This window comes from Perissodus microlepis, chromosome 3, assembly GCF_051167445.1.
Source record: "Perissodus microlepis isolate ML-2025 ecotype Zambia chromosome 3, ASM5116744v1, whole genome shotgun sequence".
NCBI lineage: Eukaryota > Metazoa > Chordata > Actinopteri > Cichliformes > Cichlidae > Perissodus > Perissodus microlepis.
The window spans coordinates 5,952,232-5,969,133 of NC_140463.1; the positions used below are offsets into that span (position 1 = coordinate 5,952,232).

The 16,902-nt window shown below is 44.0% G+C and overlaps 3 protein-coding genes across 3 annotated transcripts; 2 read left to right on the forward strand and 1 right to left on the reverse strand.

Annotated features, from left to right (window-relative positions):
* The first annotated feature begins 1,447 nt into the window (after positions 1-1,447).
* Positions 1,448-3,687, forward strand: LOC146389583 (nuclear factor 7, ovary-like). The gene has a single exon (XM_084922934.1). It carries the CDS (start codon positions 1,722-1,724, stop codon positions 3,108-3,110), a length of 1,389 nt encoding a protein of 462 aa, XP_084779060.1. The 5' UTR covers positions 1,448-1,721; the 3' UTR covers positions 3,111-3,687.
* Positions 3,688-10,307: 6,620 nt separating this feature from the next.
* Positions 10,308-11,307, reverse strand: LOC146389584 (uncharacterized). Its single transcript, XM_084917721.1, has one exon. The coding sequence runs from the start codon at positions 11,281-11,283 to the stop codon at positions 10,321-10,323; it is 963 nt and encodes a 320-aa protein (XP_084773847.1). The 5' UTR covers positions 11,284-11,307; the 3' UTR covers positions 10,308-10,320.
* A 3,487-nt stretch (positions 11,308-14,794) lies between these two features.
* LOC146389585 (nuclear factor 7, ovary-like) lies at positions 14,795-16,637 on the forward strand. Its single transcript, XM_084922935.1, has one exon. The coding sequence runs from the start codon at positions 15,069-15,071 to the stop codon at positions 16,455-16,457; it is 1,389 nt and encodes a 462-aa protein (XP_084779061.1). The 5' UTR covers positions 14,795-15,068; the 3' UTR covers positions 16,458-16,637.
* The last annotated feature ends 265 nt before the right edge of the window (positions 16,638-16,902 follow it).

Below are 16,902 nucleotides of genomic sequence, written 5' to 3' on the forward strand. Positions count from 1 at the left end.
TGAGTGAAGAAGAAACACCCAGTGCATCATGGGAATCCCCGGCAGCTTACATCTATTGCAGCATAACTAAGGGAGGATTCAGGGTCACCTGGTCCAGCCCTAACTATATGCTTTAGCAAAAAGGAAAGTTTTAAGCCTAATCTTAAAAGTAGAGATAGTGTCTGTCTCCCGAATCCAAACTGGAAGCTGGTTCCACAGAAGAGGGGCCTGAAAACTGAAGGCTCTGCCTCCCATTCTACTTTTAAATACTGTAGGAACAACAAGTAGGCCTGCAGAGCGAGACCAAAGTGCTCTAATAGGGTGATATGGTACTACAAGGTCATTAAGATAAGATGGGGCCTGATTATTTAAGACCTTGTATGTGAAGAGCAGGATTTTGAATTCAATTCTGGATTTAACAGGAAGCCAATGAAGGGAAGCCACTCTTTACCCGAGTGTCCAGAAAATAGAGTGTCCTTATGGGCACTCTTATGTTTGTTATGGCCAATCTGTGGTTTGTACAGTAGTCCAACAACAAAACACCGCTCGAATTCAGATATGGGAGGCAATTCCTCCCAATAATGCCTCTCCAGATCTTACTGTCGTTGCCCACATGAAGTCTCCCAGTAGGACAAAAGAGCCCCCAGGCAGAGCGCCCTTCAGCACTCCACCTAGGGACTCCATGAACGCTGGGTACTCTGAAGCACTACTCGGCGCATAAGCGCAGACGACAGTCAGGACCCGCCCGACCAGAAGGAGCAGGCAACAAATCCTCCCCTCCACTGGGAGAAACCCAAATATACAGGCAGCAAGCTGGGGGATACTAGAATACCCACCCCAACTCGCCGCCTCTCACCAGGGGCAACTCCAGCCCATGGACAAAATAGCCCCTTGGATCCCTGGGACACACAAACCTCTCCACCACGATATGGTAGCAATTCACAGCGGGAATTTGTAATATTATTTAATGGTAATAAACAACATTTCTGACTAAAATCGTCTATGAATTAGTGAAAGTCAAATTCAGGGAATAAAGAGGAGGACTTAAACTCAAAGGTTAAACTCCATCTTGAGCCGTTGTTTGTGTCAGACAGAATTTGATGTTGGTGCTGGTATGATGGAAACGTAGTTGCTGTTACAATAACTGCTATCACTTCAGTGAGAGGAGCCAAAAACAGATCTGCATCTGTTTTTGTCTGCAACAAATTAAATCCACCTTAACATCACCTGTATTTGTGTGACAGCACTACACTCCAACTAAAGGGGAACCTGACAAATAACCAGAACAGTCTAAAATAAAAACTGCCAAACAGCTAAGTCACACTTTATTGTATATGATTCAAAAAAGGTTTTGTTTCCTGACTTGCAGTGAACATCTGCACTCTGCTGTCATACTCACACATTTATAACAGGAAGTGGAAAGAAGCTCGATCCCTCACGTCACTTACATGCAACAAACCAGGAAACAGGATGTTCTTCTTCATCAGTGCAGAGAGTCGCACAGACGATCAGACTGAGCTCAGACCAAACTAGCAGCTTCCTCTGAGTGAGTCCAGCTACAGGAGAGAAAAGTGGAAAACTCCAACACTGCTGCTTCAAGCTGCTGACGCTCCACACACTGAATGTGAGTTTGAGCAAAAACACGACTCAAAGTAAGTTTCAGTGAAGGTCGTAGAGGAGAGAGGGGAGCCAGGACTGACTGTACTTCCTGTCTGCTGTTTTCAGCTTCACTCACAGACTCAATGGCTTCCAGATCAGAGGAGGATCTCTGCTGTCCGGTCTGTCAGGAGGTCTTCAGAGATCCTGTTCTTCTGTCATGTAGCCACAGCTTCTGTAAAGTCTGTCTGAAGAGATGGTGGAGAGAGAGAGCAACACACGAGTGTCCAGTTTGTAATAAAATATCAGTGTATGATCCAGCTTTTAATCTGGCTTTAAAGGACCTGTGTGAGTCGTTCTTACAGGAGAGAGATCAGAGAGCTTCAGAGGCTCTCTGCAGTCTGCACTCTGAGAAACTCAAACTCTTCTGTCTGGACCATCAGCAGCCAGTGTGTGTCGTCTGCAGAGACTCAGAAAAACACACCAATCACAGATTCAGACCCATCGATGAAGCTGCACAACAACACAAGAAGGAACTTCAGGAAACTCTGGAGCCCTTAAAGAAGAAGTTAAAGGTTTTTGAAGAAGTTCAAGTGAAGTTTGATCAAACAGCAGAACACATTAAGGTCCAGGCCCGACACACAGAGAGGCAGATTAAGGAGCAGTTTAAGAAGCTTCACCAGTTTCTAGCAGAGGAAGAGGAGGCCAGGCTGGCTGCACTGAGGGAGGAAGAGGAGCAGAAGAGTGGGATGATGAAGGAGAAGATGGAGGCTCTGAGCAGAGAGATAGCAGCTCTTTCAGACACAGTCAGAGCCACAGAGGAGGAGCTGAGAGCTGAAGACGTCTCATTCCTGCACAACTACAAGGCTGCAGTGGAAAGAGTCCAGCGCTGCCCCCTGCTGGATGATCCACAGCTGCCCTCAGGAGCTCTGATAGACCAGGCCAAACACCTGGGCAACCTGACCTTCAACATCTGGAACAACATGAAGGACATGGTCTCCTACACTCCTCTCATTCTGGACCCAAACACTGCTGATCCAAAACTCATCCTGTCTGAAGATCTGACCAGTGTGAGACGAGGAGGAGAGAGGCAGCAGCTTCCTGATAATCCAGAGAGGTTTGATCATTCCTGCTCTGTCCTGGGCTCTGAGGGCTTTAACTCAGGGACTCACAGCTGGGATGCTGATGTTGGAGACAGTACACGGTGGGTACTGGGTGTGTTAGCAGAGTCTATGGAGAGAAAGGGAAGCATACTGTCTGGATTGTGGGGAATATTGTTCTATCAAGATAAATACTCAGCACACTCTCCATCAGCTGCTCTCACTGATCTCTCAGTAGAGAAGAAGCTCCAGAGGATCAGAGTGAATCTGGACTGGAACAGAGGAAAGCTGTCGTTCTCTGATCCTGATACTAACACACACATACGCACCTTCACACACACTTTCACTCACAGGATGTTTCCATACATTAACACTGATGGTAAAGTGAAGGTGTGTCCGTTGAAGGTGTCAGTGTCAGTGCAGCAGATGAGTTGAGGATGATGATATTTCTAATGTTGTTTCCTGTCAGTGAGTTGAAGCTGTTAAACTGCAGCTGTCCTCCTGCTGCCTCGTTGTTCCAAAGCTCTTTGTTTCTCTTTTAGTTCTCACTGTTTCTTTCTGTTTCTGCTGTCCACCTTTTCACATGGAAAATCATTTCACTGTTTCTCACTGAATGACTCCCCAAACTAGATTTGAAATTCTATCAAGTTTCTAATCATCACAAGTGATTCATGTTTCTATTTGATTCATGTTTCTATTTGATGTGTAAATGGAGATGATTTAGTTTGCTGGGATATGGACTGACATGTGTTGAATGGGAGGAGCAGTTTGTTGTTGTCTTCTTGTCTGTTTATGACAACCATAAATATATTGTTGAAACAATGATTCATGTTTAACTCCATATATGAAATGTTTCTGATCTTTGAATTCTGTTCTTTTGTTTACTTTATTTAATTCCAGTAAAAAATGATCATTCCAGTGTGGAAGTAAAGAGTCAGGTACTTGTGAAAGAAAAATGTAATCATATTCAGGTATAACAATTATTTAATAAACCCATTGTGTAACAAGAAAACAGCTTTCTTTTAATTTTCAGGTCTCAGCTAAGAATGACGTGAACAAGAGTTTTATTTACAATCATGTTGTGATAGTAATATTTACAGGTGCAAAAGCTAGGAATGAGCCTTGGATGAATGAACATGAACTATGAAGTCTTAGACAGAGTCAATTAAGAACCAGTAGGTTAGCAGACATTCTGGCGAAGGCTGGTTGTGAACGCTGGTCTTAAATACAACCGGCTTCATTAGTCTTAGGATTGATGAAGACTCTGCCTAGAGGATGAGAGCAGGGACTGTGGAAAATTACTGTGACTCACCCAGAACATGACACTATTTTTATCCGCTGGATAAACCGGTTTAAGATCAGAACACGGTGAACAAAAACAGCATAAATGAAGATGTACAAAAAGTCTCCATAAAAGGTTGATGATGTTTAAGAAAGCCTTCATACACTTGATTTGACAGTAGGACTGCTCTTATGAAGTTATCATGAATTTAAAACATTTTTGAATCAGTGAGCTCAAATGACTAAGCTTTACACACTTATCTGTAGATTATCATCATTTCATGAACATGTACAAAGATTAAAAAAAAAAAAAACAAGAAAAAAACAACAACTTTACCGCATTTTGTGGTGAATGGGAATTCCTAGGTGTACAAGTGCAGTAAAATGTACCATCAGTACATTTGTACATTTCATTGTAGTTTATTAACTAATAACGTGGGCTGGAGATTTCCTTTAGAGTTTTGAAAAAATGGTTATGAAATAGTAGTTCATCTAGTTTTTTCTTTTATTACGCTATCTAATTAAACTACTCTAAACTAACGCTAATTTTGTTATGATCCTTGAGAGGAGAGAGACTGGAGAAGAGAATGAGCACATCCAGGTTGTTTCGTATAATAAAAAAAGCTCCAATAGAAAAGCAGCATCCCTTGGAAATTAAGTCCCCAGTGGATTACAGTGGAAATCTTCTCAAAGTTATAACCCACAAAACATTGAAAATTCTTGAGAGTTGTACTCGAGCAGGACAACAATAGTGATCCAAATGCTCTTTAACTTTATAATAAAATAAGACAAAAATGAGCAGAGGAAAAAGCAAAAAAATAAGTAATCAATTTGTCCACAGTCCACACAGTCCACAAAGTCCACGGTTTAGGCAGCAGTTTATCACTCTCTGTGTTGATCCCATCTCTGCTGGAATTCCCAACTGTGAACTTCTTTAAGCCAATCTTCTGAACTGTTCAACTCTCAGAAGACAAATAGAATAACAGCTGATTTCTTCTACATAAAACTTTTATACCCAGTAATCCTTACTCGCCTCTCCCCTTCTGGACAGCAAAGGCAAGAAGGAATTAATGACGATGTTTATCAAATGTGAAGCGTAGCTTTGATCTTCTTTTGCTGCCGGTTCAGTAAATTTTGGTTAGAGAGTGAAAAAACCTGCAGCTCAGGATCTGTGAGCTGTCAACTTTCAGCTCCGACAGCATGTACACAGACGCCGTCGGGGCTGAAAGTTTACAGAATACTGATATCTCCGATTTTGATGCGTCAAATCCGTGCTTTGTGTTTACGTCTTTGTGCGGAATCCGTTTACCTCCTATCAATTGGTAAGTTATTCCAGTGTCCAAGTGATGCAACTGCAAAGACCCAATCTCCTCCATGCCAAACTGCATTGTTCCTCCTGTATCCGAGGTTCGACTAACAGATGGAGTATCCTTTCCAGCATTTGATTTTATTTTCAGTTGTTACAGATGGGACAGACATGGCTGGAGGATAAGAAAAGGGAGAGAGAAAGATGAAAGAAAAGAAAAACAGAGGGGAAGAGGGACAGTAAGAAAGGGCACTTAAAAAGAAAAAATCTCCCGGATCGCCTGTTGAGAGAAAAAAAGAAAAAAACAAAGAAAACAAGCAAAAAAAGAGAGCACCATAATAAACACAACACCATCGCATTAATCTAGTTAAGTGTAAATAACAGTAAATATTAAATATTGAATGTTGCTGTTCAGCACACAGGACTGACAGCGCACACTGTGCTTTGAGGTAGCAGTCAAGAAAGGTGTAGTTTGTGTCTATGAACTGTGCACACCTGTGTGGATCAGCGCGCTTGTATTCAAAAGGCTTCTCTATGTAAGGCAAGGCAAGGCAAGTTTATTTGTATAGCACAATTCAACAACAAGGTGATTCAAAGTGCTTTACAGAGACATTAGAAACAGAAACAAATAAAAAGCATGATTTCAAATTGATTAAAACAAGCAAACAAGCAAACAAACAAACAAACAAACAAAACAGTATATAAAATCAAAAATCAAAACAGATAAAATCAGAACAGTAGATAAAATCAGTAGTTAAAATGTAAGTTTTGAAATTTAACCTTAAGTGTGGATTTGGTGCTTTATTTGAATGCAGCTGAGAATAAGTGAGTCTTCAACCTGGATTTAAATAAACTGAGTGTTCAATCAATCAATCAAAGCTTTATTCGCCACATGCAGGTTGCCCTGCAGTGAAATGGGACCCCCCCCCCGACCTTACAGACACAACACAGACATTACATGGGGTTACAAGTCGAAGATCGGTAGCGTTACAGAAAAAACACTGAAATATACACAACAATGGGAAAGTACAAGAGGAAAAAAGAGACCTCTACTCATGCTGTGCTTCCATGGTAGGACAGCATGAGAACAGGAAACAAAAAAACTCCTCTGCACAAAAAACACATAAATGTCCACAGCACAACTTTGTGAAAGACATGACAAGCCACAGGATTGGGTGGGGGGTGAGGAGTAATCTGAAGCGAACACAGCAGCCGGCCTGCACAGCGCTACCATTCCAGCGCGGCACACAGACCCTCCGTGTTCCCCCGCAGGAAACAAGCATCGAAGGCGTTTGGAAAGGGAGGGGGATGAGTGTGTGTTTATCAGTGTAAGTGTATGTGTGTGCGTGTCCAGAGTTCAGCTGAGACAGTGTCCTCCGCCCTGCCAGGCTAAGTAAACAGTCTGCCAGCCAACCCAGGTGGCCTTGCATGGAATGGGAAGAATAGTCATCACACAGTCGTTATCTTGGAGTTTTTGGTCGCCTCCAGCCTTGGGCCCGCAGCTGGCGCCTAGGTATCCGCATGTTGATGTTGTTGATTTTTCTTTTATGCGAGCAGCTCAGGAGAATTTCAAAGCTGTTCTTTAACACTCTGACACTGGTCTCTCAATCTCCCGTTGGAGAACCGCGAGCCTCCCCATGATGGTATCAAACTTCCGTTCCGTGGTGTTGTCATTCTTTTGATTCTGAGACCCCACAACTGCAGTGAGCCGTTCTGCGATGTGATCCAACTTTCGCTCAAGGGTGTCATTTTGAGCAGGCCTCTCCTTGATGTATCCCAATATACGCTCAATGGTGTTATTTTGAGTCTTCACGGCAGTTGTAAGCATCTCCAAGGTGTTAACCATGCTGCTTTCGTTGTGAGAAGTCGCGCCTCGTCCCATCGTTTCAATCCCAGCGGGCAGCCTTGGGGGGGTTTGAACAGCCGGTTCCGCTCTCTTAATTCTCCGATAAGCCAGGGCCAAGCCAGCTCCGATCAGCAAGAACCCTGTTATCATGGTTCCGAATAGGTAGATATCTTCAGCGTCCTCGATCGACAGTCCCGCCAGGCACACGATCCTCCATGTCTGCCACCCGTCCATCGTGTATCCGGCAGGGAAAGTCCCTCCAGGGCACTCGGGCTCTCCCGAGCCCAGACTTCTCGTTGAGAAAAGGGTGTCAATAGCATTCAGAGACCAGTTGATCAAATCCATAATTCTCTTTTAGGTTTTAGAGAACGACAGTGAGAGACTATTCCAGGGAAAGTAATATACACGAGACAGGACAAGGACACAAGAGGCTAAGCAGGGAAGATAAGGGGAAGGAGGAGAGGAGAAAAAGTACGACCGCCTTCGCCGAGAGCCAAACGAGCAGCTTCTCCGTGTCTGGTTCTGACTCTGGGAACTGATAAAAGACCGGATCCAGATGACCTGAGGGATCTGGAAGGTTCATACTGGGTCAGGAGGTCACTGATCTAAACCATTCAGAGCTTTATAGACCAGCATCAGAACTTTCAAGTCTATTCTCTGACGGACAGGCAGCCAGTGTAAAGACCTCAGAGCTGGACTGATGTGGTCCACTTTTTTGGTCTTAGTGAGGACTCGAGCAGCAGAGTTCTGAATGAGCTGTAGTTGTCTGACTGATTTTTTAGGTAGACCTGTAAAGATGCTGTTACAGTAGTCAAGCCTACTAAAGATGAATGCATGGACTAGTTTTTCCAGGTCCTGTTGAGACATCAGATCTTTTATCCTTGAAATATTCTTGAGGTGATAGTAAGCTGATTTTGTTATTGTCTTAATGTGTTTTTCTAAGTTTAGGTCTGCATCCATCACTACACCCAAATTTCTCGCCTGGTTTGTGGTTTTTAGGTGTATAGATTCAAGTTCTCTGGTGACCTGTAATCGTTTTTCTTTGGCACCAAAGACTATTACCTCAGTTTTGTTTTTGTTTAGCTGGAGAAAATTGTGGCACAACCAGTCATTAATTTCCTCAATGCATTTACCAAGAGCCTGTACAGGGCCTTGGTCTCCTGGTGACATTGTGATATATATTTGTGTGTCATCTGCATAGCTGTGATAGTTTATTTTGTTGTTCTTTATAATCTGTGCCAGTGGGAGCATGTAAATGTTAAACAGAAGGGGTCCCAAGATGGAACCTTGGGGAACTCCACATGTGATACTTGTCTGCTCAGATGTGAAGTTACCTATTGATACAAAGTATTTCCTGTTTTCTAAGTATGTTTTGAACCAGTTTTAATTCTGTTTTAAGAAGTAATTGAGCTGTTGAGAAACTACTTTTTCAATGATCTTACTTAAAAATGGGAGATTTGAGATCGGCCTCTAGTTGTTCATTTGTGTCTTGTCAAGATTGTCCTTTTTCAGTATAGGTTTTATTACAGCAGTTTTTAGTGGTTCTGGAAACACACCTGACATTAAAGAAAAGTTGACGATCTGTAACAGGTCTGACTCCAAAGTCTTTGAGACCTTTTTGAAAAAACTTGTTGGCAGGACATCTAAACAGCAAGAGGAGGAGTTCAGTTGACCTAAGATGTCCTCCAGGTCTTTGCTGTTAATAGGGTGAAACTGTTTCATGGTGTTTAAACAGTTTTTCGGTGGACACAGTACATATTATGGATCTGCTGTTGATGTACCAATTGCTTGTCTAATCTTTTGGATTTTTTCTGTGAAGAATTTGGCAAAGTCATTGCAGGCCATGGTTGAATGAAGTTCAGCTGCCACTGACACAGGAGGGTTTGTTAGCCTGTCAACTGTAGAAAATAAGACCCAGCATTATGACTGTTTTTGGTGATGATGTCAGAGAAGTAGGACCTCCTTGCACTCCTCAGTTGTAAATTATAATTGCGAAGTTTCTCTTTATAGATGTCATAATGAACCTGGAGGTTTGTTTTTCTCCATCTGCACTCAGCTTTCCTACACTCTCTTTTTTCATTTTTCACCAGTGTGGAGTTTCTCCATGGAGACTTTTTCCTTCCAGAGATAACCTTCACCTTAATGGGAGCAATAGTGTCCATTACATTTAACATTTTAGCATTGAATCTATTGACAAGCTCATTGACTGAACCTCTGGAGAGGCCAGGTGTTAATGGGAAGACCTGGTTAAAGATCTCACTACTGTTTTCAGTTATACACTGTTTTGTGATCACTGCTGTTGATATATTTGTGTGGGCTGAGATTTTACTTTCAAAGAAAACACAGTAATGATCAGACAGGCCCACATCAGACACAGTAACCTTCGAAATGCTCAGGCCCTTGGAGATCAGTAGGTCAAGAGTGTGTCCTCTATTATGTGTGGCCTCTGTTACATGCTGAGTCAGCCCAAAGTTGCCCAGAGTGTTACTCAGGTCTTTAGTCCCTTTGGGGACATCCATGTGGTCCTGAGGGTTGTCCACATGGATGTTAAAATCCCCAACAATAATTACACAGTCGAAATCAACACAGATCACAGACAGCAGTTCACTGAGGTCATTAAAAAAGTCTGTGCAGTATTTGGGAGGCCTGTAAACATTAAGAAACACAACTTTGGATGGGGCCTTCAGCTGTAAAGCCACATATTCAAAAGACTGAAAACTTCCAGGAGATAGCTGCTTACATTGAAATGATTCATTAAATAAGACAGCAACCCCTCCTCCTCTCCTGCTCACCCTGGCCTCACTGATAAAACTGTAGTTAGGAGGGGTCGTCTCGATGAGAACAGCTCCACTGTTACTTTGGTCCAACCAAGTTTCAGTTAAAAACATAAAATCAAGGCTGTGCTCAGTGATTAAATCATTAATTAAAAATGTTTTCCCAGGTAAAGATCTAACATTTAATAAAGCCAACTTAAGTGTTTTAGAGGTATTACTTGTCCCCTCGTGTTTGGGAGCAGTCTGTGGCACACAAGGTATGTTTACTATATTTAAAGATCTTTTAGAGTGCAGCTCTCTGTGTTTTGACCAGGCCACATGTCTCCTTCTGTCACCTAAAAGTACAGAAATTTTAAAACCTTCTAGTAAACAGGGTCCCAGCTTCTCCTGGGAAAAGTCACCACTGCCATAATCCTCGCAGCCCGGACCCTTCACACATCACACATCAGACTGCGGAGACAGGGCATGAAGGTGGTAAGGAGGAACTAAGGGGGGCGAGGCTGGGCAATGTAACTTCGATTGCTCTGTTGAGGGTGGGGCTTGATGGCGAACCTTTGGCTGCTCTGGTGGGGGGTTTATGGGGGACAAAAAGGGATTGGGCCGGGGGGTAGATCTGAGCCCAGCATTGACACGCTCCATCATCTCCTCAGTGAATTTCAGGTGTGGGGAGGAGGGAGAAAGGGAGGGGGAGGAAGGTGATGGCCTGTCAGGGGTTTTGGGGACTGGGGAAGGTCGTGGTCCCTGGTCCTGGTCATTGGTGTTGTTGAGAGAGTTGGAGGCAAATAGGGACCCCTCTTCTTGCCTCAGATGTCTCTCCTTTCTGAGGCTCTTCCCGGGTGGGGGCAGATGAGGCTCCTCCTCAAGGTTTCTGCTGGGCTTTGTCTGTTCTTGGAGTACTGTTTGTTCCTCTTCATGAAATAACTCCTCGTTTATCTCAGCCTTGGCACCAAGCACAGATGGATGACGTATGGAATAAAACAAGTTGGAGGTGAACAGTTTCACCCCTGACTTGTTAAAATTAAATCCATTTGCTTTAATTAGATGCCTGCATTCCCAAAAAATATTAAAGTTGTTGATAAAATGCACTGAGTGGTCAGTACATGCTGATATGAGCCATTTATTCAGTGCAAACAACCTGCTGAATCTCTTGTCTCCTCCTCTGACGGGCGGTACAGGTCCACTGATGAATACAGCTGCATTCAGAGAGTTTACAGTATTAAATAATCCAGTAAAGTCCCGCTTCAGAACCTCCGACTGTTGTTTGGACACATCGTTTGACCCTGTATGCAGAACAATGTTTGTCACAGTTGGATATTCATTTGCAATTTGAAGAATTCTCTCCTTCAGGTTGTTGACCATATCCTTAGGAAAGCAGAGGACTTTAGTGTTCTTACTGCACATCCTTTGTACGTCCTTTATGGCAGAGTCACCCACAATCAGAGTTTCAGGCCTAGCCTTTAGCTTTCCCTGTGGCCTTTTACTTTTCAACAGATTTTCAGACCTTACTTCGCTACTTTTAGATGGATGGTTGTCCGATATAGATCCAGGGTCCTTTGATGGTGGAGCAAATCTGTTCTGCAGTTTCACATTCAGTTGTTTTGGAGGTTTGTTGTTAACCTTCCTATTCACGGTTGTCCAGTCCTGTTTCCTCCCGCATACAGGGGTAGAAGAGCTTCTATGTCTCGTAGGAAGTGAAGGCCAGTCGGTTTCAGAGATTTCAGCTCGCTGTGCTCTGCCTGTGATACGTCCTCCCCCTTCCAGGAGACATGATTTATGTCTTGGTTTTGCACCAAGACAGTCCAAGGGGGGATTATCGCTTGAGGATTTATAATAATGCACAGAGTCTACTTTCTTGGTCATGTTGTCTGTCCTCCTTAGCTGTGTACTAGCTTGCTCATCGCCATTGTTTTGAATCAAAGGCAAGGTTGTTTCATTTCCACACAGTCCATTTACCTCCACGTTTACTTCTAAGCGATGAATTTTTGTCTCCAGTACTGCAATCTTCTGCAGGAGGCTGTGGTAGTCATCTGTGGAGAGGGAAGGCATCTTGTTGCTAGTTAGCCTAGCGGTTAGCACCTTTCCAGGCTATTGAGGCTGTTCGGTGCCCAGCCGCTGTAATCAGGCTTCAGCTGTGTCTAGGCCACAGACACACGGAGCGCTGAGGATAAGGTAACTATAAAAATGTTGCTGTTTCTGTTAAGAACACTTTAGTCCTAATGATCTATAAGTGTCCAGAAGCTCTCGCAGGTAAGCTCATACAGAAAAAAGGGAAAAAATCAGCATAAAAATCAATAAAAATCAATAAAAGAAGCAAAGTATTTAAAGAGCAAAGAGATGAAGCGTCCACACTCACAAAAGGGGGAGGGGCAGTTGTAGCGTTTTGTTAGAGGAGTGTGTGGGGAGCCATAGCCCCGTCCCCCAGGGCATGAAGCATGCATGGAGGAAATCCAGGCCCCAGACATCCAGAGGCCCCAGAGTGCGAGAGCCCGAGGAGGACCACCGGAGAGTGGTCTCGGGGTTTGTACGTGTTTTGTCTCTAGGGGCCATGGTAAATATACTTTTATTTATTCACTCCACATAAAATGTAATATATAAATCATATAATACAGAAATTAACTATTTCCATTTCCATGGCCTCTCCGAACTCCTCCCACACTCGACTTTTTGCTTCAACCACTGCCCGAGCTGTGTTCTGCGTGGCCTGTCAGTACCCATCAGCTGCCTCTGAAGTCCCACGGGCTAACCAAGCCCAATAGAACTCCTTGTTTAGCTTGGTGGTTCCCTTCACTTCTGGTGTCCACCATTTGGTTCGGGGTGACCACCACGACAGGCACCAACCTGTGGATGTAGCTCAGTGCAGCGGCTTCGACAGTGGAGGTGCTGAACATGGACCATTCAGACTCAGTGTCCCCAGTCTCCCTCGAAATGCTGCTGAAGGTATGCGGAGGTGTGTGTTGAAGATCTCGCGGACTGGGGCCTCTGCTAGGAACTCCCAGCAAATCCTTACTATAGGTTTAGGTGCGCCAGGTCTGTCCAGCGTCCTCCTCCATCACCTGATCCAACTCCCCACCAGGTGATGATCGGTTGACAGCTCAGGCCCTCTCTTTATTCAATTCAATTCAATTCAATTCAATTCAATTCAATTCAATTCAATTCAATTCAATTTTATTTATATAGCGCAAAATCACAACAAAAGTCGCCTCAAGGCGCTTTATATTGTACAGTAGATACAGAGAAAAGCCCAACAATCATATGACCCCCTATGAGCAAGCACTTTGGTGACAGTAGGAAGGAAAAAATCCTTTTAACAGGAAGAAACCTCCGGCAGAACCAGGCTCAGGGAGGGGCGGAGCCATCTGCTGCAACCGGTTGGGGTGAGAGAAGGAAGACAGGATAAAGACATGTTGTGGAAGAGAGACAGAGATTAATAGCAGATATGATTCAATGCAGAGAGGTCTATTAACACATAGTGAGTGAAGAAGAAAAACCCAGTGCATCATGGGAATCCCCGGCAGCTTACATCTATTGCAGCATAACTAAGGGAGGATTCAGGGTCACCTGGTCCAGCCCTAACTATATGCTTTAGCAAAAAGGAAAGTTTTAAGCCTAATCTTAAAAGTAGAGATAGTGTCTGTCTCCCGAATCCAAACTGGAAGCTGGTTCCACAGAAGAGGGGTCTGAAAACTGAAGGCTCTGCCTCCCATTCTACTTTTAAATACTCTAGGAACAACAAGTAGGCCTGCAGAGCGAGACCAAAGTGCTCTAACAGGGTGATATGGTACTACAAGGTCATTAAGATGGGGCCTGATTATTTAAGACCTTGTATGTGAAGAGCAGGATTTTGAATTCAATTCTGGATTTAACAGGAAGCCAATGAAGGGAAGCCACTCTTTACCCGAGTGTCCAGAAAATAGAGTGTCCTTATGGACACTCTTATGTTTGTTATGGCCAATCTGTGGTTTGTACAGTAGTCCAACAACAAAACACCGCTCGAATTCAGATATGGGAGGCAATTCCTCCCAATAATGCCTCTCCAGATCTTACTGTCGTTGCCCACATGAAGTCTCCCAGTAGGACAAAAGAGCCCCCAGGCAGAGCGCCCTTCAGCACTCCACCTAGGGACTCCATGAACGCTGGGTACTCTGAAGCACTACTCGGCGCATAAGCGCAGACGACAGTCAGGACCCGCCCGACCAGAAGGAGCAGGCAACAAATCCTCCCCTCCACTGGGAGAAACCCAAATATACAGGCAGCAAGCTGGGGGATACTAGAATACCCACCCCAACTCGCCGCCTCTCACCAGGGGCAACTCCAGCCCATGGACAAAATAGCCCCTTGGATCCCTGGGACACACAAACCTCTCCACCACGATATGGTAGCAATTCACAGCGGGAATTTGTAATATTATTTAATGGTAATAAACAACATTTCTGACTAAAATCGTCTATGAATTAGTGAAAGTCAAATTCAGGGAATAAAGAGGAGGACTTAAACTCAAAGGTTAAACTCCATCTTGAGCCGTTGTTTGTGTCAGACAGAATTTGATGTTGGTGCTGGTATGATGGAAACGTAGTTGCTGTTACAATAACTGCTATCACTTCAGTGAGAGGAGCCAAAAACAGATCTGCATCTGTTTTTGTCTGCAACAAATTAAATCCACCTTAACATCACCTGTATTTGTGTGACAGCACTACACTCCAACTAAAGGGGAACCTGACAAATAACCAGAACAGTCTAAAATAAAAACTGCCAAACAGCTAAGTCACACTTTATTGTATATGATTCAAAAAAGGTTTTGTTTCTTGACTTGCAGTGAACATCTGCACTCTGCTGTCATACTCACACATTTATAACAGGAAGTGGAAAGAAGCTCGATCCCTCACGTCACTTACATGCAACAAACCAGGAAACAGGATGTTCTTCTTCATCAGTGCAGAGAGTCGCACAGACGATCAGACTGAGCTCAGACCAAACTAGCAGCTTCCTCTGAGTGAGTCCAGCTACAGGAGAGAAAAGTGGAAAACTCCAACACTGCTGCTTCAAGCTGCTGACGCTCCACACACTGAATGTGAGTTTGAGCAAAAACACGACTCAAAGTAAGTTTCAGTGAAGGTGGTAGAGGAGGGAGGGGAGCCAGGACTGACTGTACTTCCTGTCTGCTGTTTTCAGCTTCACTCACAGACTCAATGGCTTCCAGATCAGAGGAGGATCTCTGCTGTCCGGTCTGTCAGGAGGTCTTCAGAGATCCTGTTCTTCTGTCATGTAGCCACAGCTTCTGTAAAGTCTGTCTGAAGAGATGGTGGAGAGAGAGACCAACACACGAGTGTCCAGTTTGTAATAAAATATCAGTGTATGATCCACCTTTTAATCTGGCTTTAAGGAACCTGTGTGAGTCGTTCTTACAGGAGAGAGATCAGAGAGCTTCAGAGGCTCTCTGCAGTCTGCACTCTGAGAAACTCAAACTCTTCTGTCTGGACCATCAGCAGCCAGCGTGTGTCGTCTGCAGAGACTCAGAAAAACACACCAAACACAGATTCAGACCCATCGATGAAGCTGCACGACAACACAAGAAGGAACTTCAGGAAACTCTGGAGCCCTTAAAGAAGAAGTTAAAGGTTTGTGAAGAAGTTCAAGTGAAGTTTGATCAAACAGCAGAACACATTAAGGTCCAGGCCCGACACACAGAGAGGCAGATTAAGGAGCAGTTTAAGAAGCTTCACCAGTTTCTAGCAGAGGAAGAGGAGGCCAGGCTGGCTGCACTGAGGGAGGAAGAGGAGCAGAAGAGTGGGATGATGAAGGAGAAGATGGAGGCTCTGAGCAGAGAGATAGCAGCTCTTTCAGACGCAGTCAGAGCCACAGAGGAGGAGCTGAGAGCTGAAGACGTCTCATTCCTGCACAACTACAAGGCTGCAGTGGAAAGAGTCCAGCGCTGCCCCCTGCTGGATGATCCACAGCTGCCCTCAGGAGCTCTGATAGACCAGGCCAAACACCTGGGCAACCTGACCTTCAACATCTGGAACAACATGAAGGACATGGTCTCCTACACTCCTCTCATTCTGGACCCAAACACTGCTGATCCAAACCTCATCCTGTCTGAAGATCTGACCAGTGTGAGAGAAGGAGAGAAGCAGCAGCTTCCTGATAATCCAGAGAGGTTAAATGGATTAATCTTCTCAGTTCTGGGCTCTGAGGGCTTTAACTCAGGGACTCACAGCTGGGATGTTGATGTTGGAGAGAGTACATGGTGGGGACTGGGTGTGTTAGCAGAGTCTGTGCAGAGGAAGGGAGACATACAGTCTGGGTTATGGGTAATAGGGTGCAGTTTAGGTATGTACTACACACACTCGCCATCAGCTGCTCTCACTGATCTCTCAGTAGAGAAGAAGCTCCAGAGGATCAGAGTGAATCTGGACTGGAACAGAGGAAAGCTGTCGTTCTCTGATCCTGATACTAACACACACATACACACCTTCACACACACTTTCACTCACAGGATGTTTCCATACATTAACACTGATGATAAAGTGAAGGTGTTGCCGTTGAAGGTGTCAGTGTCAGTTGAGCAGATGAGTTGAGGATGATGATATTTCTAATGTTGTTTCCTTTCAGTGAATTGAAGCTGTTAAACTGCAGCTGTCCTCCTGCTGCCTCGTTGTTCCAAAGCTCTTTGTTTCTCTTTTAGTTCTCACTGTTGAAACAATGATTCATGTTTAACTCCATATATGAAATGTTTCTGATATTTGAATTCTGTTTGATTAAAGACTTTCTTCATGACACAAATGAGATTTCAGTGTATTAATAGAACTAAATAAGATCAGAGTTGAAAGGCTGGAGTATTATGTACGTGCTTCACTGTCAGTATCTTCTGGGGGATTCAAAGTCATGAGATAAACTAGTGTAGAGGCGTTTAAAGAAAAGTTTCTGAGTTCTATTTTCAGCAGAACTCAGAACATTTTCTGAGCTGAACCAATATTCTCGACTGCTTTAAATGGAAACGTCAGCAGAAAGTTTGCTCCTAAG